Genomic DNA, 27,123 nt, shown 5'->3' on the forward strand with positions numbered 1-27,123 from the left:
TACCACCCACGCTTGTGCAGATCCCTCAACACGGGCGCTGAGGGTGTATTTCGTGTCAGGCTCCCATGTCCTCCACAGCCCGGGTACAGAACCTTCCATCCCCACGAGAACACCCTCCTCCTCTGGCCCCTCCCGCCCCTTAAGCCCTGAAATCACTGCAGTTTTGCCACCTGGAGATTGTTGTGTGAACGGAATCCCACAGGGCAGCCTTGAGACCCATCGTCTTGCCCCTTTCCCGTGGAGCACTGTGTCCGGTGCGTGGCTGGACCACACTTCGTTCAGCTGCTCACCTGCGGGGGGATGCGGGCTGTCACAGCTGGGGCAGGATGTGCAGAGTGCGCAGAGGTTTTTGTGTGGACCCGTTTTCACGTCTCTTGGGTGGATGCCCAGTGGACGATCACTTTTAACCCACGAAATAACCGTGGGCTACTGGAACCCCCCCATGTATTCACCAAGACGTGGGGTGAGGGCAGGGGTCACGTGTCTCAGAGGGACGGCTGAGCGGGGAGCAGGGAGAGGCAGAACCTGGTTGGCTACCTTAGGACCCGCCACCCAAACCTCACAGATGCTCATCAGAGGTGCCCGAGGGCCCCCGCTTCTCAGATGAGATGCTCTGGAGGGGCAGTCCCTGGGGAAGGAGAGGTGGTCTTATGGGGGGGGCTGGTTCCTGAGGAGGGAGGCCAACTGGAGAAGGAGACTGTGTGGGGTAGATGGTGCCCCCCCCGCCCCCCAAATACGTCCATGTTCAGATATCAGCGTCTGGAACCGGTCCCTGCCTCCCAAGGGAGCCCTCTGCCCTCCCAGAGACCCCTCTGCCCTGGAAAAAGATCCGTTGCAGATGGGATTAGGGTGAGGCTACTGAGATGAGGTCATCCTGGATAAACCCAGTGGGCCCTCCACCAGCGGCAGGTGTCCTCACCAGGAGACAGAAGACGAGAGACACGGCCACGGAGCTGAGACTGGGGTGATGTGACCACAAGCCCGAGCAGCTGCACGCGGCAGGAAGGACCCTCCCCTGGAGCCTCCAGAGGGAGCTCAGCCCTGCCCACACCTGGGTTTCAGACTTCTGGGCTCCACAACTGCGACAAGAGAATAAACTCCTGCTGTGTGGAGCCCCTGTCTGGGGTCCAGTGTTACGGCCGCCTCAGGACAGGGATACAGGGCGTGCTCGCTGAGCCCCACCACCCCAGGAGGCTCCCTGTTACGTGGCAGGAGAAGCCCGCGGCAGGGTGAGGGACAGGCTTGGAGAAGCGGCCTCCACCCTCCATCGGGCTTCCTCTGCCGCCTGGCCGCCGGAGCACCCGCAGCCGAGCTCACGCACCGGAAGGCCAGGGCGGGGCTCACGCACCGGAAGGCCTGGGCGGGGCTCACGCACCGGAAGGCCTGGGCGGGCTCCACTAGGTGCAGGGGCATCCAGGACCACCTTCGTAATCTTTGCTGTGAAATTGCTGTAAAAATAAAGTTTATTTTAAAAGGAGGGGACACAGTGTCCATCGACCGATGAATGATAAAGATGTGGTACATATACACAATGGAATACTACTCAGCCATAAAAAGAACGCAATAATGCCATTTGCAGCAACATGAATGGACCTAGAGACCATCATACGGAGTGAAGTAAGCCAGAAAGACAAAGACAAATAGCATATGATCTCACTTATATGCAGAATCTTAAAAAAAAAAAAAAAACGATACAAATCACCTTATTTACAAAACAGAAACAGACTCACAGACTTAGAGAGTGAATATGGTTACCAGAGGGGAAGGGTGGCAGGCAGGGATAGCTAGGCAGTTTGGGATTGAGATGTACACACTGCTGTACTTAAAATAGATAACCAAGGGACTGCCCTGGTGGTCCAGTGGTAAAGAATCCACCTTCCAATGCAGGGGGTGTGGGTTTGATCCCTGGCCGGGGACCTAAGATCCCACATGCTGCAGGGCAACTACTGAGCTCACGCACCTCAACAAGAGAGCCCACGTGCTCCAACATCCAGAGCCCATGTGCCCCGGAGCCCAGGCGCCACAACTAGAGAGAGGAAACCCACACGCCTCAACTAGAGAGAAGCACGCGCACCGCAGGGAAGACCCAATGCAGCTGAAAAAAAGAAAAAATAAAATAGATAACCAAAAAGGACCTAATATTCTGTAATAACCTAAATGGGAAAGGAATTTGGAAAAGAAAATATACAAGCATATGTATAACTGAATCACTTTGCTGCGCACCTGAAACTAACGCAATATCGTTAATCAACTATACTCCAATATAAAATAAAACAAAAATAAGCAAAAGGAGGGAAAATAAAGGACAATAAATTAATAATGCAAAATCAAGGCAGAAAAGTTTAACCCCATGGCATTGGTATCACACCTTATATGTCTTCTGGTGGCATTTGACCTTCAGGAAAGGACTGGGTGTTGAGATTATCTCTTTGAAGGTAATAATGATGGGCTGTCCTCAGCAGAGAAGATGCAGGGGCCACATGCTAGTCCATAGCATGGGTTTTGCCATGTGCCCAGAACTGTAAACTTACGCGTGGCATATAGTAGGTGCTCAGTCATCATTTGGTTAAAAAGAGCAAATAAATGGATCTGAATTCTAGAATTTTTGTTATTCAAATTGCAATAGGTCTCTGTTCAAATTCAAAACATAAATGATTTTTCCCATTGATCTGAAGAATAAATCATTTACTTGGGAGGGTTGACAAATATAGCAAATAAAAATACAGAATGCTCTGTTACATTTGAATTTCTGATAGTAAATAAGAAATCCACTATCAGAGAGTTTTTAGATAGTTTTGATTGCTTTTAGCTATGATTCCCCACACATTACCTGGGACATACTTATAGGAGAACATCTGTTGCTTATCTTAAGCTCACGTTGAACGGGAGTCCTGCTGTTGTCTGCCAGACGTCCCTCCGGAAGGGGCATATCTGCTAGCAAGGATCTTTGTTGTATAAAGATTGTCCCTCTGGAAAGCCGAGAGGGCAGGAACCAGGAGGCTCCAGGGGTGGCAGAACCAGGGGGACAGAAAACCAAAGACTGACAGACCTGCAGGCAACCACTTCTGACTTCCTTGGCGATCGGCTCAGAAGTGTTCTAAACACACGACGCCTAGGTGCTGATTAGCTAGTGTGTGCCTTGTGTGTGTTAGCGCATTAGCTAGTGTGTGCCCTGTGTGTGTTAGCGCATTAGCTAGTGTATGCCCTGTGTGTGTAAGTGCATTAGCTTGTGTGTGCCCTGTGTGTGTAAGTGCATTAGCTAGTGTGTGCCCTGTGTGTGTTAGTGCATTAGCTAGTGTGTGCCCTGTGTGTGTAAGTGCATTAACTTGTGTGTGCCCTGTGTGTGTAAGTGCATTAGCTAGTGTGTGCCCTGTGTGTGTTAGCGCATTAGCTAGTGTGTGCCCTGTGTGTGTTAGCGCATTAGCTAGTGTGTACCCTGTGCGTGTAAGTGCATTAGCTTGTGTGTGCCCTGTGTGTGTTAGCGCATTAGCTAGTGTGTACCCTGTGTGTGTTAGCTCATTAGCTTGTGTGTGCCCTGGTGTGTGTTAGCGCATTAGCTAGTGTGTACCCTGTGTGTGTTAGCTCATTAGCTTGTGTGTACCCTGTGTGTGTTAGTGCAAGGACTCTGGTGTTGATCAAGGAGGAGGCAGGACTCCGGATGGCGGTCCCATACAACGTGCTTTTCTGGGCCGACGGGGTCTGGCGACAGTGGGGTGTGGGCTCCACCCAGAAGGGGAATGGGGGAAGGGCTGCCTTTTGTCTGGACACAGTTCTCTGATCTGCTGTTAGTTTCGTTTTCCTTAATCCTTCCTCCCAATCACATACCCTTTCTGGCTTCTTCCCTCTGGCCGTCCTCTCCTCCCCCCACCCCTCTTTCCTGACCACCTTTTCCCTTCCATACCCAGGTGAGATGTCTCCTCTTCCAGTAGTTTCTCCTGGTCCCCAAACTGGGCTAGATGTGCCACATTCAGCCATATGCCTTGAGCCCTGTCTCTCCCATTGGCACCTACTTCAGGGACTGTTTAGGGCCGCCTCTCTGTCGCAGATGCCCCAGGGCCAGGGGCCGGAGCTGCACGTTCACAGTTGTAGGACCAGCACCAAACAGCACCCAGCACACCTCAAGGGCTCTGTAAATATTTGTTGAATGAATGGATTACTCATAATAACTTGGTTTTCCGTTCATACTCAGGAATAGTCAAGTAGAAGAACGTCAGCTCTCAAACTGGTTTAATCCCAGGTAAGATGGAAAGTGTCTGCACATGAACACACACACACACATGCACACGCACACACACACACACACACACACACACACACACACACACGAACTCAATTTGGAGTGATTAGTTTTTCTTTTTTCCCAGTCACTAAATTATAGGCGTCCTGGGAGGTCTCCAGTAGCTGGAGTTTATACTGACCCACTCTACTTGCTGGAAGCTTCCTGGTTTACTCAGGGAAAGGGCATCCCGCTGGGGGCAGCTTAAAAAAGCCACCAACGGCTTCTCTTGATTTTGGCCTCGGCTCCCAGGGGAGGGTCCCGTCCTCTGTAGTGGTTAAGGAGCATCTGCTTTCTGGTCATATGCCATCATTTATTAGCCAATTCCCTCTTGGTTTTAGATTGTTCACAGTTTGGGGCTCTTGCGAGGAATGTTCCAGGGACTAACCATGTGCGTATATATTCTTACATTGTCCTGTGAGCTTATCTGTGGGTAAATTCCCCAAACATAGCCATTAGATCAAAGAAGGCAGATATTAATTTCTTTTACATTATGCCTTTACTTTATTTTTTGGCCACACTGTGTGGCATGTGGGATCTTAATTCCCTGATCAGGGATTGAACCCACGGCTCCTGCATTGGAAGCGTGGGGTCTTAACCACTGGACCGCAAGGGAAATACCCAGATATTTAAATTTTTGAGGTAAGTTCCTAAATTTCCTTTTACTAAATGTACCTTTTTACTGTCTTATCTACAGTGGATAAACTAAAGTATCATAAAATTTTTTTAATCTTAGCAAAATTGCTGGTTAGAATATCCCAATTCAATCTGCATTTTTGTAGTTATTATTGCGTTTTAGCATATTTTAATGTCTATCACTCATTTGTATTTAATCTTCTGTGAATTCCTTTTTCAAACGTGTATTTTCTAAATGGACCTCAGGTGCTGAGAATTAGATTAATCAGAATCCATGATTCATGACACACTGTCCTCATCGGTTTATGCAAAACCTGGTTGTATTATTGATTCGTATGTTTGCTTTTGCTTACTTTTCATGAAACAAAAACGGTAACCTTCAATGACTCACATCGGCTTTGTGTTGTCCCCTGTCCCTTTGTCCTGCCCCCTCGCCACCCCCCTCACCTCTAAGATAGTCATCATTCTGAATCCTGATTGATCATACTCTTGCTTTCCTTTTTATATAATTTATCTACAAGTACTCTGAACAGTCTATTTTTGAATTTTAGCTCTTTGTGACTTTATGAAGAGGATATCATGCTTATGTAATCTTCCAGGGCTTACATTTCCCCTTGATACTCTCTTTCTAACGTTCACCTGAGTTTGTCGCTGTAATTCATTTTGGACAGCTGTATAACACCCAGGGTGGAAATATTCCAGCTGATTCATCAGCTGTGCTTCTCCCGGGCACCTGAACCATTTCTGTGCTTTTGCTGTTACAATGCTGCCCGCACCATTCTTATGCCTGCTTTGTGGCACATGTGGGCAAGAGCCTCACTTGGGTGGAAGGGGAGCCACTGGGAGGCTGGGCATTTGCTGTCCAACCTGGAAGATGGTGCCAAATCATTGCCCAAGGCAGGTACCCACCCCAATTTAAATCCCCAAAGGTCTCCTTGCTTTCTGATGCTTGGTGCTGCCAGTGTGGTGGGCATAAAGTGTCTCTTGAGGTATATCACCAAAAATGATGGAGTCCTCACTTCCAATTATTTTCTCCTCCATAAAACCAATGAGAAAACTGGCAAAAATTGTTATAATCAACTCATTCAGTACTCTGGAAATTAACAAGAGGCTTATACCAATCTGGGGAGCATTTGCTCAAGAAAAACAGCTGGTGGCTCTCAGTAAGAAAAGTGAGGTTTGTGGCATTTTAACTTGCCTTGGGCTGACTGCCTCTCTCCAGCTCTACAGTGGCCTTGAGTCAGATTCTCCCTCCCTTCCCAGGCTTCATCGTTGCTCTTGGTTGTTATGTTTGTTCGTTTAATGACTTTTCTGAGCTAATTTTTATAAAATATACGGCCACTGAAATCTCTGCTCACTTAGGGAGAATCTTATTTACAGAGTTGCCGTATTATATTATTTAAGTTATTTATTTTCAACCCAAAACTACCAAACTTGCAAAGAAACAAGACAGTAGGGCCTGTACAAAAGAAAAAAAGAAATTAATAGAAACTATGCCTGAAGAAGCCCAGGTGTTGGACTTACTAAAGTTTAAATCAGCTATTTTATTTATTTTTTGTGGTACGCGGGCCTCTCACTGTTGTGGCCTCTCCCGTTGCGGAGCACGGGCTCCGGACGCGCAGGCTCAGCGGCCATGGCTCACGGGCCCAGCCGCTCCACGGCATGTGGGATCTTCCCGGACTGGGGCACGAGCCCGTGTCCCCTGCATCGACAGGCGGACTCTCAACCACTGCGCCACCAGGGAAGCCCTAAATCAGCTATTTTAAATAACAAAGAACTAAAGGAAACCAAAGTATGAGGACAACGTCTTACCAAAGACAATATCAATAAAGATGAAGGAATTATTAAAAAAAGAACCAAATAGAAATTCTGGAGTTAAAAAGTGAAACATCTGAAATAAAAAATTTGCTAGAGGAGATCAACGGTAGATTTGAGCAGGCTGAAGAAAGAATCAGTAATCCAAGGAGCTCAACAAATTCCAGTGGATAAATTAAAAGAGATCCACCACTAGATACATCATAATCAAAGTGTCAAAAACCAAAAGCAAAGAAAGGATCTTGAAAGTAACAAAAGAGAAGTGATTCAATAAGATTAACCAATGATTTTTAATCAGACACCATGAAGACTAGAAAGCAGTGGGACAAAATATTTTAAATGCTGGAAGAAAAAAACCCTGTCAACTAAGAATTCTATATCAGAAAAAAATATCCTTCATAAAAAGGGGGGTGGTTGGGCTTCCTTGGTGGCGCAGTGGTTGAGAGTCCGCCTGTCGATGCAGGGGACGCGGGTTCGTGCCCCAGTCTGGGAAGATCCCACATGCCGTGGAGCGGCTGGGCCCGTGAGCCATGGCCGCTGAGCCTGCGTGTCCGGAGCCTGTGCTCCGCAGCAGGAGAGGCCACAACAGTGAGAGGCCCGTGTACCACAAAAAAAAAAAAAAGTGGGGGGTTGGTTAAAAATCCACCTGCCAATGCAGGGGACAGGGGTTCAAGCCCTGGTCTGGGAAGATCCCACATGCCATGGAGCAACTAAGCCCGTGCGCCACAACTACTGAGCCTGTGCTCCATAGCCCACATGCCACAACTACTGAAGCCCATGTGCCTAGAGCCTGTGCTCCACAACAACAGAAGCCACCGCAATGAGAAGCTCACGTACCACAACGAAGAGTAGCCCCCGCTCGCTGCAACTAGAGAAAGCCTGCACACAGCAACGAAGACCCAATGCAGCCAAAAATAAATAAATAAATATTCTCTTTAAAAAAAGGGGAGGAAGAAGAAGTAGAAGGATGAGGAAGAGGAGGAGGAATTCAAACATTCCAGGAAAATAAAAACTGAGAAAATGTATCACTTGCAGAGTTGCTGTACAAGAAATACTGAAGGAAAATTTTCAGGCTGAAAAAATGGGAAACTAGACAATAACTTGAGTCCACATAATGAAATACAGACAACCAGTAAATATATAAGACAATTAGGTAAATATAAAAGACAAATTAGATGCATTTTTGTAATTTTCTTTTTCACCTGTCTGATTTACAAGATAGCTAATAAGGCAATAATTATGAATCTGTGTCAATGGCCACAAAATGTATAAACATGTAATTAGCATTACAATAACAGCACAAAGGACAGGAGAAGACATGGGGCTATACAGGAGCAAAGTTTTTGTATACCATAGAAATTAAGTTGGTATTAGTTGATCTAGATTGTTACAAGTTAAGGTGCTAATTGTAATCCCCAAGCCAACTACTAAGAAAATAACTAAACTATATAGTGAAAGAAGAAAGAAGTGCATTAAAATGGTAGTGTAGAAAATATCTATTTCACATAATAGAAGGCATTGATAGAAGACCAGAGGAACAGAAAGGATATAAGACATATAGGAAACAAACAGCAAAATGGCCACTGTGCTATTACACTTTGTGGATGGATTAAACACTCCAGTTAAAAGGCAGAGACTGTTACAGCCCAGACCTACTCTACTCCACCTCTTCGCATGACAGACATTTAACAGAATAAAGTCAACGTATACACACTACTGTGTATAAAATAGATAATCAACAAGGACCTGTTGTATAGTACAGGGAACTCTACTCAATACTCTGTAATAACCTATATGGGAAAAGAATCTGAAAAAGAATAGATATACATATATGTATAACTGAATCACTTTGCTGTACACCTGAAACTAACACAACACTGTAAATCAACTAGACTCCAATATAAAATGAAACTTTTTAAAAAGGGCAGAGACTGTGAGAATGGATTAAAAAACCATGATCCAACTATATGCTGTCTACAAAAGACAATTTAGATTCAAAACCACTCACAGACCTAGTTTAGGCTGAACTAAAAGGATTGAAAAAGTATACCATGGGAACAGTAACCAAAAGAGAGCTAGAGGGGCTACACTAATATCAAACAAAATAGACAAAGATAAAAACTGTTACTATGGACAAAATAGGACATTTTTAATGATAAAAGAGTTCAATCCATTAAGAAGAAATAACAATTATTAACATGCATGCACGTAACAACAGAGTCCTAAAACGTTACAGAATTGAAGGGAGAAACTGACAATTCAACAACAACAGTTGGAGACCACAATACCTAACTTTCAATAATGGACAGAGAAACTAGACAGAAAATCAACAAGTAAATGGAAGGCTTGAAGAACACTGCAAACTAGACCTAAGAGACATCTGTAGGGCTTCCCTGGTGGCGCAGTGGTTGAGAGTCCACCTGCCGATGCAGGGGACACGGGTTCGTGCCCCGGTCCGGGAAGATCCCACATGCCGCGGAGCGGCTGGGCCCGTGAGCCATGGCCGCTGAGCCTGCGCGTCTGGAGCCTGTGCTCCACAACGGGAGAGGCCACAACTGTGAGAGGCCCGCGTACCGCAAAAAAAAAAAAAAAAGACCCTACAAGAGACATCTGTAGAACATACCTCCCGACGACAGAAGGATATTTGTTCTTCTCAAGTGCACATGGAACATCCTCCAGGAACGACCATCTTAAAGACCATGGTAAAATAAGTCTCAATAGATTCAAAAGGATTTGAATCATGTAAAGTTGTTCTCTGACCAACATGGAATAAAATTAGAAATAAATAACAAAAAGAAATTTGGGAAATCCACAGATATGTGGGCATTAAACAGCACACTCCTAAATAGTCAGTGGGCCAAAGAAGAAACAGCAAAGCAAACTGTAAAATACCTTGCGATGATTGACAATAAAAACACAACATACCAGAACTTCTGGGATGCAGTGATAGCAGTGCTTATAGCAAAATTTATAGCTGTAAGTGCCTACATTAAGAAACAAGAAAGATCTCAAGTTCATAACCTAACTTTACACGTTAAGGAAAAAGAAAATGAAGAACAAATTAAATTACGGCAAGCAGAAGAAACAATGATAAAAATGAAAGAGTAAATAAATGAAATAAAGAGTGGAATAAGAGAAAAATCAACGAAACCAAAATTGGTTCTTTGAAAATAGTAACAAAATTGACAAACCTCTAACTAGAATAACCAAATAAAAAGAGAGAAGACTCAAATTACTAATGTCAGGAGTGAAAGAGGGGACATTACCAACAACCTTCAGAAGTAATTATGATTATATGAGCAATTATATGCTAACTGATTAGATAACCTAGACGAAATGGAGAAATTCTTTGAAAGATATAAACCCTTAGAGATTCCTAGAAAGACTCAAGAAGAAAGGAAAAATTTGAATAGGTCTCTAACATGTAAAGAGATTGAATTAATAATAAAACATTTTCCATGAAGAAAAGCCCAGGACCAGAAGACTTCATTGGCAAATTCTACCAAATGTCTAAAGAAGAATTAATACGAATCCTTCACAACCTATTCCAAAAATTAGAAGAGGATTCATCCTAGGAGACCAGCATCACCCTGACGCCAAAACCCGACAGAGCCATCACAGGAAAACTACAGACCAATATCTTATATGATATAGAGGAAAAAAGTTTCCACAAAATACTAGAAAACCACATCTAGTAGCACACTAAAAGGATTATACACCACAGACTAGTGGGATTTATTCCAGGGATGCAAGGTTGATTCCACATAGAAAAATCAATCATTGTAATACACCATATTAATAGGATAAAAATTAAAACCACATGATCATTTCAATATATGCAGAAAAGTTGCTTGACGAAATCCACCGTCCCTTCATAATATAAACATTCAACAAACTAGGGATGGAAGGGAACTTTTTCAACCTGGTAAACCAAAAACATAGCAGCAACAACAAAAAGAGGTAAAACGGACTTTATCAAAACTAAAAACTTACAAATTCAGGTGAGTATTAGAGAGTATCAAGGGGAAATGTAAGCCGCCCCGCGGCACGTGGGATCCTCCCGGACCGGGGCACGAGCCCGCGTCCCCTGCATCGGCAGGCGGACTCCCAACCACTGCGCCACCAGGGCAGCCCTAAAATATTTATTTTAAAATCAGTTAATGGTGCTTATATGGGTGTTCCTCTCTTAATCTGTTAACAAATTTATTATATATCATCTAATGTGGAAACATGATTTTCTGCCTTAAATCACTAGGTACTGAATACATTGTTGGATTCGACCTGTTAATAAATTATTGGGATATTTGTATGTTTATTCCAAGTGATGGCTCTGCTTTTTTTGTCTCCTGCATCATCCCATCCAGCTTTGTTAGAGGACAGTCCAGACTCCACATCTCTCTGTGCCCCGGAACAGACCGTATGAGCCAGGAGCCATGACGGCGGTTTGCTGATTCTCATCCATAGACTGAGAAGGTCAGGCACTGGAACCATTCTTTACTTTCTAGAGTTATTGTTCTTTCAAAGTTTTCTTTCTTAGCCAATATTGGTATTTAATAGTTTTCTAGAAATGTATCCACTTTACCTATATTTTCAAAACTTTAATATTATACATAATTGTTATTATATGTAACTATACCTATAGCAATATGTGCGTATATTATGTTATACGTAAACTGTTCTTATGATTTAAAAATCCCCGTTTCTGTCGCTGTATACCCCCTTTCCATTTGTGATGCTCAAAAGTGGTTGCAGAACAAGTGTCCTCCAAGGGTGACCTCTTTTGTCCAGCTCCTCTATCCAGGGGAAATCTCTCTATTGCATTTTAGCACAGAAAAGATCAATGCATTTTTGGCATATGAAGTTTGATATCAATAGTCTTACTAGTAGCAATTACCTTTATGTTCCTGAAAGCTGGTCATGAGGGTCATGGGGCTGCATTTGTAAAAGAGGGCAGAATTTGATCTGCAAGCAACTAAATTAAGTTTTTATATCAATGTTTATTAGACTAAGGGACAGCAAGTTTCCGTTTCCTGTCCTTTGTGGAGTTTGGGTGTTGGCTGAAGATGCAAAGCTAACTGGCAGGTGCCTCTGCCGCGTCCCTACCTAGTTTCCAGAAGTTTAAAGGAGCCGTGATGACGTGTGCAGGGCCCCCAGGTGTCACGAGGCCTGTGAGGCAGACACCTTAGATCCCGGCCCTGTGTCACCGCCTGAGCCGCCCGGGTCCCCAGCCCACGCGCATCGGCCAGGAAAGACTCAGACAGGAGTGCGCACTGGTTTATGCCTTTATTGCTGAAGGAGGAACGCCCCCGAGCAGGAGACCCCAGGAGAGGCCCGGAGGGGCCTGGGTCCCAAGAGGGGTGACCTTGGTCCTGGTGCCTCCTGACCCTGCTGATGGGGGAGATGGGTGACATCATCTGTCCCCAGAGAGGCCAAGGCTCCCGGGCCCTGAAATGGACACGGGGCTCTCCTGTGATTCCTGGGGAACCTGCTGGACCCTCGCCAGCGCCCCCTCCCCGGGCTGGGCCTGGGGGTGCAGGACGGCCCCTCCTCGGGAGAGGGACCCTCGCCTCCCCCCTCAGGTGGAGTGTCTGTCACCGGTGCCCGCTTCCGGGGCCTCCACCTTAGCCCTCGGCCCTGCCCAGAGGGAGCAGGGGGAGGTCAGCAGGCGAGTGAGGCCAGGACACAGGAAACGACCTCCCCAAAGGCCACCCCTCGAGAGTGGGCACGCAGCCAGCGGCTCTGCAGTCGTCAGGAGAGACCCCAGCTTCCAGCCATTCCCGCAGGGGGACCCCAGGGCCTGATGGGGGAGCCCGGGCCCCACCAAGACCCCCACCCTTTGCACGTGCCCAGGATGTGGGGCAGGGGGGTTACGTTACCTCCAGGGCGCCGGCAGGAGCTCACCTAGACGCGGCACTGCTCTGTGGGGGAGGGAGAGCCGTGCGCGAGGGTCAGGACGGGACTGGGCGCCCCAGGGACAGAGGGACCTGGCAGGGGGTGGGGAGGCAGAGGCCCACCTCGGGGCGCTGCACCTCCACCCCCTTCCTCCCGGGAGCCCCGGGGAGAATGGGGCTCACCACGGGAGGAAGTCTTCCCCGGGGCTGGTGGCTTTCTGCCCAGGGAGCCGGGGCGGGGCCTGGGAGCTCACCTTCCAGCTGGGTCGGGCTGAAGGAGAGCCGGATGTGCATGGGCAGGGGCTTGATGGCTTTGTTGAATTTCTCCATGACCCCGTCGTCCACTTGCAGGGTCCTGGCTGTGGGGGAGGGGTCAGTCCCTGGGGGCACCCCTGCCCCCCCCCAGAGCTCGGGGACGCCGAGGGCCCTGCCCCACCCACCCTCCCAGGGTGGTCTGCAGGGCGCAGCGCCCCCGCCCTCCGGGGCCCCCGCCCTCCCCGCTCGGCCCATTCCCCTCGTCGTCCTCCCGGTGCACTGCAGTGGGGGTCTGCACGGCAGCCCCCTCCGGACGTCTGGGTCTCCTCCTGCCCTCCCCGCCCCACCCCGGGGCTGGCTGACTTATGACCAGGAGCCTGCACTGCCTGGCCCACGGCCACTTCCCTGGGAACACACAGTGGCACATGTCTGTGACAATAAAGATGTCACCTGACATTTGTTTTCAGGACGTTATAGTAGAAAGATGTCTCTGTGACTGAATTCTTATTTGGTGAAGTAATTGAAACTCCTGGGTAACAAAGGCTGTTGGATTCATAGTGACCCATTGCGATGGTCACACCAGTCACAGTGCTTGCAGTCCGCCTGCCCCTCAGCCCGCGGTCTGTCCCTCGTCCCCAACCACCCCCCGGCCCACAGGAGACCAGGCCACAGGATGCGACCCTCTCCCGATGACCCCTCACCCCTCCTCCTCTTCCTCAGGTGTCAGGCTCCCCCGTTCCCACGCGCTCTCCGCAGTGAGGACCACACCGCGGGTCTCCCCGGGAAGCAGGGCTTGGGCGCATACCCAGGTACTGGCAGGTCAGGCTGCGCTCGGGGTCAGCCGTGTTTTCCATGCAGAAGAGCAGGTAGTTTGTGTAGTCGGAGTCCAACACGAAGATCTTATTCTCATTCAGGACTGGAAGGGAGACCAAGACAGGGCAGAAGTAAGTTCCAGCGGGGGCAGTGCTGGCCAGCTCCTCTGGTCACCACCCGGCAAGGACTGGGCCGGGAGCGCCTCCTGCACTGCCCGCACGCCAACGTGCCGCAGCCCCTTCCCCAAAGCCGTCCCCAGGCCCATCAACTGTGGCGGCGCCAGAGACGTTCCACCGCCTCCTGGACTCGGGAACACGCAGCGCTCAATCCAAGATGCCCCCCGGGAGCCAGAGTGGTCAAGAAATGCACATATATACAATGGAATATTACTCAGCCATGAAAAGGAACGAAACTGAGCTACTTGTAATGAGGTGGATGGACCTAGAGTCTGTCATACAGAGTGAAGTAAGTCAGAAGGAGAAAGACAGATACTGTCTGCTAACACATTTATATGGAATTTAAGAAAAAAAAATGTCATGAAGAACCTAGGGGTAAGACAGGAATAAAGACACAGACCTACTAGAGAATGGGCTTGAGGATATGGGGAGGGGGAAGGGTAAGCTGTGACAAAGCGAAAGAGAGGCATGGACATATATACACTACCAGACGTAAGGTAGATAGCTAGTGGGAAGCAGCCGCATAGCACAGGCAGATCGGCTCGGTGCTTTGTGACCGTCTGGAAGGGTGGGATAGGGAGGGTGGGAGGGAAGAAGACGCAAGAGGGAAGAGATATGGGGATATATGTATATGCATGACTGATTCACTTTGTTATAAAGCAGAAACTAACACACCATTGTAAAGCAATTATACTCCAATAAAGATGTAAAAAAAATGAAAGAAAGAAATGGGGTTGTCACGCGGACCTCAGGTGAGACTGGGCACCGCCGAGCGAGGGAGGAGGGGAACGTCCCAAGAACGGTTACATCGCGGGGCAGCCCTGAGCCGTGGGAACTGGGGCGGCAGGAGTGAGGGTTGCCCTGACAGAGGCCAGCGGGCGGCAGCGGCTGCACCGCAGGGTCAGGTAGCTTCAGGGGCAACGCCAGCATCCTGACCCAGTGCGGGCAGGTGGCTCTGGAGCCCCTGGGGCAGGCGCCCTGGCAGTGGTCAGGTCTTGTCTGGCATAGACAAGAGTGAGTGAGTGAGTGAGTCCCAAGGTGGCCCAGGCTCCCAGCAGGAGCGGCCCTGGTGGAAGCCCCCTGCCCCCCATGGCGCTTTCTCATCTTGGATTTAGTGAGGAATGAGTGAGCCAGTGGATGAGGGAAGGAACCCGTCTCGTGGAGATGGAGGAACCCATGTGGTGGGCTGGGGGCCGTGGGGCACCCTGACCGCTGACAGTGGCTCTCAGCTCTGCCTGGACGGGCACAGATGCTTCCTGAGCTCAGCCTGAGGGGCCCGAGCTCCCGCCCGGCAGAGAGAGCTTGGAGAGTCACCTTGGGGAGTGAGGCCAGCCTAGCAGGGGCCTGCCCACGGCCACTGGCCCCACAGCACCGGGCAAGGGGCAGGGAGGGCAGTGAAGCTGGTGTAATAACAGCATCACTCGTCACCCCAGCCCCTTAGCATCCTCGGGCCTGGTGCCAGCCCCCTGCACCTGCCCAGAGCCCCCCAGGGTGGTGGGGCTCCTACCACAGACCCGACACTTACAGTTGATCTTGAACACAGCAGGGATCTCGGTTTTTTCTGCGATGATTTTCTCCTTAACACACCCGTCCTTGTCCCTGAAAGGCAGGCGTTTCCTGAGCCACGTGCACAGGCCATGCACTGTTGATCAGGCCAAACTGTGGGCCAGGGTGGAAGCTGGCCCCGGGAGGGGCCCGAGCCGGGGGGGGGCATTGGAGCCCAGCTGGTCACCCAGGCCTTGGCTGTGCTCACAGTAACCTCTAGGGCCACGGGTGACCAGGTTGGACAGGCCACAAGAGGTCAGACGGAGTGAGGGAGAAAAGGGCCGGGAGCGGCCAGGCCCCGCGGTCCAGGGCAATGACCTGCACCTGCAGACAATCCTGGGGTTCGGGTCCCCATCTCTGCACCCCACCCCCGCTCCGAGGGCAGATGGGGCTCTCCCCCCTCTGCTTTGTCTCTGTGACATCCCGTTCATCTGAGATATCGAAGTGTTCAGACTAGAAAAGATGCAAAACGTCTCCCCGTTGCTCAAGTACATTCGTAACCCTTAACCTAACACAGAATTAAAGTAACTGCCTGAATGCACATATCTTTCCTACGTGTTTCCACTTCAGTGGATTTTATCTCCCTTTCCAAGTCAACTAAAATGATGTTTTATGTTCATTTATTTTATTATGTTCCGAAGCATCAAATTAATAAAAGTTAAAAAAAAAAAAAAGCCCTGGGTGGGGCTCCGAGGGCCCCATTGCCCGTCCCTGGGGCCCTGGTCCCGCCCAGAGTGCAGCCGGGTCCCACCAGGAGCCCTGACCTCCGCCCGCCCCCTGCTGGCCTGCAGCCTCGGCGGGGTGTGGGGACCACGCGCACCTTTTCTGCAGGAAGATCTCCAGGTCGCCCTGGGGCGTGGGCCTCAGCTCCTCCACGTTCACTCTCAGGGGGGCGCTCTCGGTGTCCAGCAAGGAGATGTCGCTGGCCGCCATGGCCACGGAGTGCCACGTCCCTGCCACCTGGGGAGCGGGCTTGATCGGCACTCCGGGGGCGGGAAGGGGACCCCTTCCCCACGGTGGGCTCTCTGTCCCACCCCGACCTGAGGCAGCCCTGAGACACCCCCTCCTCGGCACCCTGAGGAATGTTCTCCCTAAACTCACTCTGAGCCCCAAGAAGGACCCGGAGGAGCCCATCACACAAGTGGGAATGTTTGGACCTTGGGGAGACGTGGCTGGAGGTGGGGAAAGGTTGGGGGGCAGAGAGACCCTGTTAGGGGCTTAACTGTGCCCCTTTAACCCCCAGAGCCTCAGAACATAACTCTTTGGAGACAGGGTCTTTAAAGAGATGACAAAGGTAAGATGAGGCCATTAGGGTGGGCCCTGATCCAGTGGGACTGATGACCTCATAAGGAGAGGAAATTGGACACAGGGATGACCAGGTAAAGACACAGGGAGAAGACAGCCGTCTACACGCCCAGGAGAGTGGCCTCAGGAGAAACCAGCCCTGCCGACACCCTGATCTCAGACTTCCAGCCTCCAGGATGCGAGACGATAACCGTGTTGGTTAAGCGGCCCTGTCGGGGGTATTTGTTAGGGCGGCCCTAGCAGGGTAATGCGCACCCCAGACATCACAGCCTCCTCTGTCTCCCCTTGGCCTCTGAGACCCCTGCCCGCCCTGCAGCTCACCACCCACCAGCCCCCCTCGAACCCTTTGGATGTCCAGGTCCTCCATGGTCCGGATGGCGCTGAGAGCCCGGGCGCCACACGTGAGGGCCAGGCCCAGGGCGAGCAAGAGGCACATCATGGCTGCAGCCTTGGTGGCTTCTGGGCTCTGGAGGGAGACGAAGGCCGAGGCACTGGGCTCGGGGTCTTATATAGGAGGAGGGCCAGCGGCCAGCCTGTGCTGGGCTCCCCGCCACGCAGTTCCCCGAATCCCCTGTGACTCACCCTCAGGCCCTCGGGTGGCTTCCTCAGCTGGGACAATAGGAGGCCTTCTTCCCTCCGAGGCCAAGCAGGAAGGTCCCCTGCGTCCCCGGGACTGGACGTCTCCTGCTTGGCCCCAGAGAGGAAGGGTCTGGAGTGCGAGTCCAGGCTGGCCGCCAGCGTCAGGAACACTTCCTGGGTCGGGCTCTTGGACAAGGACAGGTCAGAGCCAGCACTGAGGACAGCTGTGTCCTGGAGGGCGGGCCCGTGGGTCGGCCGGGGTCCGGAGAGCCCCATGCCAAGAAGGACCCAGGGACGTGAGCCAGGGGGTGGCCGTCTGCCCCGAACAAGGGGGTCCTGTCACCCGCACCCATCACCCCTCTCTTGTGGGCTGCCCTTCCTGGGGGCTCCACTAGCTCCCGGGGCCTCCCACCCGGTCCTGCTGAGCGAGGCCTCCCGAAGGGCTATGGTCCCGCTGGGTTCCTCCTGCTTCTGGTACACTCTCCTGTCTCGGGCATTGGCTCCTCCAAACCCCACGGACGTGGCCTTGGGCGAAGGGTTCTCTGCGGTCACCCCACCCCCTGCAGGCTGGGGTGAGGGTGACGTGGGGCTCAGGTGGAGCTCCAAGGATGGGCCTGGCCTGTAGTGAGAGCTCTGCAAGTGTCTGCTGCCCAGTTAGGGTAGCAATAAAGACAACAATGCTGACAGCAGCAGTCATCCGAACCCCCAGAGCCACCCAGCCGGGAAGGTGACCTGACCTTTGGGGGTGCAGCGGAGCAACACCGCGTGCTCCGTGTCTGTGAGCGTGATAGAAAGGTCCACAGTATCTGAATCTTCGATCCACCGAATCTTACGTTTTAAATCTCCCAGGGCACTTCCCTCCACACCACTCAAGGCTGAAGCAAGTCGCCTTCAGCACCTTGGGAGGGACGGGGCCCTGGCGCTGGGCATGTACCTAAGTCTGGAGGGGCATCGAGCAGGACACAGAAGCATCTGTCTCGCTGAGTCCACCTTGACAGCAACACCCCCGGGGTCTGTGCATGCCCTGTGTCCCGTGCCAGGGGGGCTGCAAAGGCCATCAACTGACATTCCAAGTGATTAACCTGCTCATCTCGGGGTGGCGGGGGCGTGGACTTTGGGGTGGGGGAAAGGGGCAAGGTGGGGATATCTCCCGATGGTGGGAGACTTGGAGGGTCGGCCCCTGTGCCCTCTACCCCGATGTGTAGGGTCTTTCCAGGTGGCCACTGTCATTGTCAGCGTCTTGGGAGGCTAAGGGGTCTCCTAGACTAGCTCTGGTTTGCTATCTGGCCTCTGGTTTCTTTCCTGTAGAGACCACTGGTTACTGTACCAGGAAAGAGCCCGTGCACTGGAGAGACTGCAGGACCCCAGGCTGCCCCCAGACTCCCCTTTCCCAGGGTGGGGGCTGTGAAAGAAGAAGGAGGCTCGGGCAGCCCCAGTCCTCGCCCTGATCTGTTTCATCTCCTTTAATTCTTGCGACAATCCTCCAAGCTCAGGGTCCCCAGTTCCCTCTGTTACGACGAGCCACAGGCAGTTACGGAGTTGAATTCTGTCGCCCCGGAACACACGTTCACCCAGAACCTCCGGATGGGACCTTATTTGGAAACAGGGTCTTTACAGGTGTAAGTAGTTCAGATGAGGCGTGCTGGAAGGGGGCTGATCTACTGTCTGGTGTCCTTGTAAGAGAAGACGAGGACACGGAGGGGACACAGGGAGAAGGCATTGAACGCGGAGGCAGAGATTGGAGCGCGGCTTCTACGAGACCAGGACTGATGCAACACCAGCAGCTGGAGAAGCGGGGAAGGATCCTTCCTGGGAGTCTCTGGAGGGACCTCGGTCCTCCGACGCCCGAACTGTGGACTTCTGGCCTCAGATAGGACAGGGTACACTTCTGTAGTTAGAAGCCCCCCCGCTCAGGGGGTGGCCCCCTAGGACATCAGCACGGGCGGCTTGGACCCAGGGGTCAGATGCGAGAGGCCATCCCCTTCAACACAGCTCCGCTCTCAGAACTGGGTCACACAGGGCAGAGGGAGGTCAGCCAGAGAGAAACAAGCACCGTGTTTCTCGGTGAGCTTGGGAAATCGGGATCCCACCAGCCGCGGGGCATCGTGCTGCAGGTTCTCACGCGTTCCTGTGAATCGAGACCACAAAGCATGCCCTTCAGGGCACAACTATTCATAAATTCCAGGAAACTTCAGTTTCCATAGAATACCATCCAAAAAATAAAATTGGAAAAAAAAAAAGAGAGAGAGAAAAGGAAAAAAAAGCACCCACTGGCCTTGGGCAGTTGGCATTGTCCATTGTGGGAGGGAGACTGAGATCTAAGGGCTCAGCTTCCCCCAGGTCATGCGTTGCCCCAGAAAGTGGGACCTGGGAGGAGACCTGGGCCCCCACCAGCTCTCAGTCACTCCCCCTCCCACCAAAACCCCTTGCTCTTTAGAACCATGTCAGGAAGTCGGGCCTGTAACTGCAGAAGCAGGAAATCACCTATCTCAGAATGAAATCGTGGGGCCGGGCAGGGTCAGTGGGCCTTCACACAGCTGAGGATGCCATGCTGCTCGGGGCCTCAACCTCAGCACTGGGAAGCCAGTCTGAGTTTCACTGCTCACGACCGTGGTGGCCGGCACCAGGTGCCCCCCACGCATGTCCAATAAAATGGACAGCCTACAAGAAATGGACAAATTCCTTGAAATGTACAGTCTCCCAAGACTGAACCAGGAAGAAATAGAAAATAGGAACAGACCAATTACCAGTAATGAAATTAAATCAGTAATTTAAAAAACTCCCACAAACAGAAGTCCAGGACCAGATGGCTTCACAGGTGAATTCTACCAAACATTTAAAGAGTTAACACCTATCCCTCTCAAACTATTCCAAAAAATTGAAGAGGAAGAAACACTTCTGAACTCATTCCATGAGGCCAGCATCACCCTGATACCAAAACCAGGCAAAAACACTACAAAAAAAGAAAATTATAGGTCAATATCACTGATGGACATAGACATAAAAATCCTCAACAAAATATTAGCAAGGTGAATTCAACAGTACATTGAAAAGACCATACACCATGATCAAGTGGGATTTATCCCAGGGATGCAAATATATCTGCAGATCAATCAATGTGATATACCACATTAACAAACTGAAGAATAAAAACGATATGATCATCTCAATAGATGCAGAAAAAGCTTTCAACAAAACTCAACATACTTTTATGCTAAAAACTCTCATCAAAGTGTGTATAGAGGGAACAAACCTCAACATTATAAAGGCCACATAGGACAAGCCCACAGCCAACATCATTCTCAATGATGAAAAGCTGAAAGCATTTCCTCTATGATCAGAAACAAGACAAGGATGTCCACTGTCACCAATTTTATTCAACATAGTACTGGGGGTCCTAGCCACAGCCCTCAGACAAGAAAAAGAAATAAAAGAAATCCGAATTGGAAAGGAAGAAGTAAAACTGTCACTGTTTGCAGTTGACATGATACTATATAGAGAAAATCCTTAGGATGACACCAAAAAGCTAATAAATGAATTCAGTAAAGCGGCAGGATACAAAATTAATACACAGAAATCTGTTGCTTTTCTATACACTAACAATGAACTATCAGAAAGAGGAATTACAGAAACAATCCCATTTACAATTGCATCAGAAAGAATAAAATGCCTAGGAATAAATCTAACCAAGGAGGTAAAAGACGTGTACTCAGAAAACTCTAAGACACTGATGAAAGAAATTGAAGATGACACAGAGAGAAAGATATACCATGCTCATGGATTGGAAGAATTAATATTGTTAAAAAGACCATACAACCCAAGGCAAGTTACAGATTTAATGCAATCCCTATCAAAATACTAATGGCATTTTTCACAGAACTAGAACAAATAATTCTAACAATTGTATGGAGACACAAAAGACCCGAATAGCCAAACACAATCTTGAGAAAGAAGAACAGAACTGGAGGTATCATGCTCTATGACCTCAGACTACAGTACAAAGCTACGGTCATCAAAACAGTATGGTACTTGCACAAAAACAGACACAGGGGTAAATGGAACAGAACAGAGATCCCAGAAATAAACCCAACTAATATGGTCAATTAATCTACAACAAAAGAGACAAGAATATATAATGGGGAAAAGACAGCCTCTTCAATAAATGGTGTTAGAAAAACTGGACCACTACATGCAAAAGAATCAAACTGGACCACTTTGTAACACTGTGTACAAAAATAAACTCAAAATGGATTAAAAACTTAAATGTAAAACCTGAAACTAAAACTCCTAGAAGAAAACATAGGCAGTACACTCCTCTTAAGGAAGAGGGAAATTTGAGACAGACTTGAAGGACTGATAAGAATTTAACAAGAGGGAACAAAATGAGCAAAGCTAGAGATGGAAAAATATAATCAATATTTAAGAAACATGACATTGGGCTTCCCTGGTGGCGCAGTGGTTGAGAGTCCGCCTGCTGATGCAGGGGACACGGGTTCGTGCCCCGGTCCAGGAAGATCCCACATGCCACGGAGCGGCTGGGCCCGTGAGCCATGGCTGCTGAGCCTGCGCGTCCAGAGCCTGTGCTCCGCAATGGGAGAGGCCACAACGGTGAGAGGCTCGCGTACCGCAAAAAAAAAAAAAAAAAAGAAAGAAATATGAAATTATCCTGTATAAGTTTTGTGTAGATTAGGAGTGAATAACTTAAAATTTTAGCGAGGTTTACATTTTTGGAAATCCCAAAAAGTCATATAAACGTTTTACTAGACAATTAGGAGCCATTGAAGATATTTGAGAAGATTATTTTAGTAAAGATATTTAAGACACACTAGATGAAATACTACAAGCACCATCGGGAATTACGAGGTCACTGCTGTTGTTTCTCTGGGTCTGTTTCAAGCATTAGTGTGTATGAGGATAGTTTGGAGCTACAAGCCATTACCGGGCCCACCCCTGAGACTGAGATTCGGTTCATAAGTGGTGGGGCTCAAGGTCTTTATGCATGACAGGTCCCCAGGTGGTTCTGTGCATGTTAAAGTCTGAGCATCTAAGGGACAGGTGAGAGCCTGGCCTTGAGTGTGGCAGAAGAAATGGCTAAGAGGGCACAGATGAGACAGGTGTGATACCCTGGCTGCGAAACCTGAGTACTTATAGATGACTCTGTTCTGAGGCTCGCTTAGTGGAAGCACAAAAAAAAAAAAAAAACGACTTTCCTGGGCGACTCTGCTACTTCTCAGAATGGCCTCTGGAAGCTCACCAAAACTTAAGTGGCTAGTGGCATACAGTTTGTGGTTGGATCTAACAAGTTGGGACTAGATTGAGAGACTTAGAGAGTCATCAGTTCTCTTAATCTCCTAACTTCTTAAAAGCGTGGAGGGGCTGCTGAGAGAAATAACAAAAAGAGGGGGATGAGATAGAGCTCACGACTCTGACCTAGATCAACTCTATCTCATCCCCCTCTTTTTGTTATTTCTTTCCACACCCCAGCAGGGTCCGTGTTTGTGGAATGAACAGGCACGTGAGTGAGTGAATAAAGAGGAAGCACGATGGAGTTTTGATGAAGGGTTGTTTACAGGACTGTAGTTCAAATAGCAACAGGAAAAGTACTATCAACAATGTCCTGTGGGGAAGGGTCAAAAACCCCCAATGTCCTAACGTAACCAAGCAGGACCCTATGGGGCCTTCCCGGAACAGACTCCCCCCACATCCCCCATGTCCTCCACTTGCCTCTTGTTTGTAGAAAACCTTTAGCCTCCTAGGCCTTCCCAGAGTTCCAAAGAGTACATTTAATCAGAGAAGTGAGAAACTACAGAAAGAAAGGAAGAGAGTCAAACAAGTCAAAATTATAATAGTTTAGCCATTAAACAAAGCCAAGGACCTTTAGTTCCTCCTCGAGGGCTGTAGATAATATTCTGAGCCATGTCCTTTGAGCTGTTTTGCAGGTACTGAAACCTCCACCAGGTGGAAGAAGTTAACTCTATGCTGCCCCAAAGCACATAGACCCCAGAACAGTCGGAACCAGAAGGTTGATGTCGTTGACTCCTGATGACCTCACCACCAACCAATCAGAAGAACGTCCACCAGCCGATCACACACCCCACAGCCCCCCTCCCTCACCCTGTCTTTAAAAATCTTTCCCTGAAAGACTTTGGGGAGCTCTGGCCTTTTAAGCACTGGCTACCTGGACTCCTTGCTTGGCGCCTGCAATAAACACCACCCCTTCCTTCATCACACACCAGTGTCAGGAGATAGGATTTACTGCACGGGGACACTCGGACCTGAGTTTGGTTTGCTCACACTAATAACAAAGATTTTTAAAGATTGCAAAATACTCTTTCAGGAAGTCTCTCTGACTTTCTACCGCAACTGGAAACAGAGGTGAGCCCAAGGCCACAACCTCTCAGTCTCCCTTGCGGGGTCTTTGCCTCCATCCCTAGAGACACTTCCCCTCGGGATTATGACTCAGCAGTGGCCAACAGCAGGAAGGGTATTTCAGGTGAGACAGTCCCGATGAAAGGTCTATTCAGAGTCTCTTTGGGGAAGCACACGTTTCTTATACCAGATTCTCCTCCTTCTCCTTGGAAAATTCAGCAAAGGGTAACATGAAGCTCAGAAGACAGGCTTGAGGAAAACATTGGTGCCACAGAGCAAGGAATGTGGTTGTGAACCAACTCTGCATGACCAGCATTTACAAATACCCCCCATGTCACAGAAAGCCTTGTGTGCTGCTAAGAAGATGGCTGGCTGAACAGTGTGTTAAATTCTGGAAAACAACTATTTTCTAAGCCATTTACCAGAGGAAAATTGTTTAAAATTAACACAGTTATTAAAATTATAATTATTTGAATAATTATGGAGCATTTTTATAGCAGTGGGAATACCTTTAGTTTAATAGCTCCTGAGCCAATCCCTTCTGTGGAAACAACCAAAGGCTAGTACTAAAGAACACAGCACTACCTTAAATTGACATCCGTATGGCATTATTTCTAATATGGTTGACCTGAGCTCTATCACTTGGGAGATAAATACATCTCACATGAGTCTGACCAGTTGGTGTTTAAAAAAAAAAAAAAAAGACAGGAGAGGACAAGAAAGCTTAACCTATAACATAAGTGGAAAACGTACCCCGGAACATAGGGAGAAAACCAAATCCAGTGCTGGATAGCAATCCCTCGTGACTAATTGTTTTTTCCCCCGCAAGGTAAGGGTCATCTGACATTATAAAACATACTGATGCAATTTACAACCTCAGTTGGTTAAAGGAAAACTATTTGGTCACCTCAATGCAGAAAACACGTTGGTTAGAGTTTAACAGCAATTCCTGGTTAAAACCAAGCCCAAACAAAACCTTTTACCTAAATAGAAACAGAAGGGACTTTCTTTAACCTAATGAAGTATATACAACCAACATTGCCAGCAAAAATCATTCTTAAAAGTGCTACCATCTTTGTTCCTTTTTACACAAAATTTTTTTTCTCTGTTACTGGTTTTGATTAATTTGTTCTCTGTGCCCTGGAGTCGTTTTCTTCCTGCTTTTTATGGTTGATATTAGTTGAGCTTCTTTAATCTGTATATTTATAGTTTTCACCTAATTTTTGAGAATTTGGGGCCACTGTTTCTCCAAATAATTTTTTTGTCCTCCTCGTCCCCTGTAATGTCTCTCTTTGTAGTGCTTCTCTTTGCTCGGAACTATGCTTTATTGGTTATTAAAATAGCCACTCCTGCTTTCTTTTCATTAATGTTAGCATGATACACCTTTTTGCATCCTTTCACTCTCAACCTGCCTACGGTTTTGAATTGATGGTCTCCACTCCACTACCGAGCCCATCCAGAAATTAAACTTTTAATTTCTTTAATGGTAGGTTTCAGTTTTTAGTGAGATTTTCTGCGTTTTCACTTGTTTCAAGTGTGTTCGGAATCACTTGTTGAAGCATGTTTACAAAGCCTGCTTTCAAATCCCTACCAGATAATTTCGACAACTGATTCGTCTTGCTTTTGGTGTCATTGTGTTGTCTTTTCTCACCCAGGTTGTGATTTTCCTGGTGTTTGGTATGACAGGTGATTTTTGATTGTATCCTTGACATTGTACCTGTTATGATAGGAGACCCTGGGTGTTACTTGACGTTGTTTTCTTTAGTCACAGTAAGCAGTCTCCCTCCTACTATCCTGGCCTATTCTTGTGGACTGTGGTTCCAGTTTAATGTCCAAAGCCTTTGTGGCTCCATGTTGGCCCCACAAAGGGGTGTCTGGTGCTACCTGGGCCCCCACTGTCCCTGCTCGTGCTGCCTGAAGGGAGGAGGGTTTCTTGAGGCCTGGCCGCCAGCATTTCCCAGTGGAGAGGACCATCTCAGGCCTGCTCTCCTGGGGGAAAGGGAGTGCAACCCATGGCTGATCATTGCTGGAGGGTCCCCGGTTGGGCTCCCTTGCCGCAGGTGCTGGGCTCGCCTGGTGTCGTCAGAGGGACTCCTGTTTGATCCAGGCGGGGAATGTCCCAGCTTGGCTGCCTTCCTGGCTGGGTCAGGACACACCAGGGCGGGTCCCCTTATTTGCTTGAGCCGGGGGGACGTGACACCTTGTGCTGTGCCCTCCCCCAACCCCAGGGCCCCAGACCAGTTGGCCTTCCTTTTGCCACTTTTCAGATTTCTGCTTTTGCTGTCGTTTGTGTAATTTCCAGGCTGTATAATTGTGCTTAGCAGGGAGGAGCAGGGGGAGGTGGGTTCACACCATCTTGTCCACATTGGAAGTCCAGCCGCCGCGGTCTTTTGGGGAAGTTTTCTATTAAACTCTGCCACAGTTGGCTTTGCTCGCTTTCAATTGACTATGTCAGTGGCAGGAAGAACCCACCGGGGGGCTGTCACACCGTCTCGGGCTGGCCCTGACGTCCGAGGAGACTGAGGCCCTGGCGGGTGGTGGCGATGGTGGGGAAGGTCAGGTGGCAGGACTGGGGCGGCGGGGGAGCCACACTGGCGCCCGGTGGTCGCTGTGCGCTTCCTGCGCGTGGACCCTGCTCTGGGTGCAGGACAGCTGTCTTCTCCTTCCATCCTCACCCACGCCTCCCTGGGGTTGCTCCTTCTGCACTCTCCACTTTACAGGTGGGGAACGGATGCAGAGAGGTGACAGCAGGGCGTCGTCAGGCTGGCCTGCAGCCTGTGCTCTTGACCAGCGCACAGCCGGGATGACCGCTGCCCTCGGCAGTCACAGAAACGGGCTCACAGCCTTGTCACCACCCTGTGGCCAGGCCCTGCCCTGCCGTCCTGTCCATCCTTTTCGTCTGTGGAGCCAGACCTGGGAGCTTTCCCATCGGAGGGGTTCGGTGTCAGGTTAGAGCTGGAGCGTGGAGCCGATGGCCAGGGGCCCGGTTCAGCTTTGCCCCTGAACTGGTGTAGGGACTGGGGGTGCCATGGCTGTGCAGTCACGTCAGCACCGTGCAGGGCCTTAGGAAGCGGAAATGCCTGAATGTTGTTGCCCCCATTTCTCTCTTGGCAGGGGCGGGGCTCAGCCCTGCCGCGGGTCCCGTCAGGGGGTGACCCTGAGCTCTAACGGGCGGGGGAGGGGGGTGGCCTTGCTCTTTGATGCTGGTCCCTGTGGATCCGCCCACCCACAGAGCAGCCTGAGGCCCCGGCCCACCCTGGAGCTCTGACACACCCCCACCTCCAGGGAGGGCAGGAGGTGCCAAGACATTTCTTTTTCAAGAAATTTAAATGAAAATGTATGATTTTCAGGGTGAGCTGTCCCACCAGCAAACAGGGTTTCCGCAGCCCTACGACGACAGAGGTGGGATGAAGAGTAAAGGGAAATTGTGTCCAACACCGCCTGACGCAGACGAGGCGTCCCG

At 49.6% G+C, this 27,123-nt stretch overlaps 1 protein-coding gene across 3 annotated transcripts; it reads right to left on the reverse strand.

The window, feature by feature from the left end:
• Positions 1–11,995: 11,995 nt before the first annotated feature.
• Positions 11,996–17,180, reverse strand: LOC132523218 (beta-lactoglobulin-like). 3 transcript variants are annotated; one of them, XM_060153907.1, is made up of 7 exons: positions 17,056–17,180; positions 16,228–16,367; positions 15,388–15,461; positions 13,679–13,789; positions 12,873–12,977; positions 12,629–12,645; positions 11,996–12,172 (listed from the first exon to the last, which is right to left on the reverse strand). In XM_060153907.1, exons 1-6 carry the CDS (start codon positions 17,149–17,151, stop codon positions 12,629–12,631), a joined length of 543 nt encoding a protein of 180 aa, XP_060009890.1. In that variant the 5' UTR covers positions 17,152–17,180; the 3' UTR covers positions 11,996–12,172. The 3 variants fall into 3 exon arrangements, with proteins under 3 accessions (XP_060009890.1, XP_060009889.1, XP_060009888.1); XM_060153906.1 differs by having other exon boundaries at positions 11,996–12,112; positions 12,604–12,645; XM_060153905.1 differs by having other exon boundaries at positions 12,604–12,645.
• Between the last annotated feature and the right edge of the window lie 9,943 nt (positions 17,181–27,123).

Source organism: Lagenorhynchus albirostris, chromosome 7, assembly GCF_949774975.1.
Source record: "Lagenorhynchus albirostris chromosome 7, mLagAlb1.1, whole genome shotgun sequence".
NCBI lineage: Eukaryota > Metazoa > Chordata > Mammalia > Artiodactyla > Delphinidae > Lagenorhynchus > Lagenorhynchus albirostris.

Excerpts from the sequence above, each read along its gene's own strand:
- LOC132523218 (XM_060153907.1), bottom strand. The coding sequence starts at position 17,151 with ATGATGTGCCTCTTGCTCGCCCTGGGCCTGGCCCTCACGTGTGGCGCC. Across the intron at positions 13,790-15,387 it reads TGCTGTGTTCAAGATCAACT|TCCTGAATGAGAATAAGATC; the intron begins GTAAGTGTCGGG and ends TCTCCCTTCCAG. Across the intron at positions 12,978-13,678 it reads CCTGACCTGCCAGTACCTGG|CCAGGACCCTGCAAGTGGAC; the intron begins GTATGCGCCCAA and ends CCTCCCCCACAG.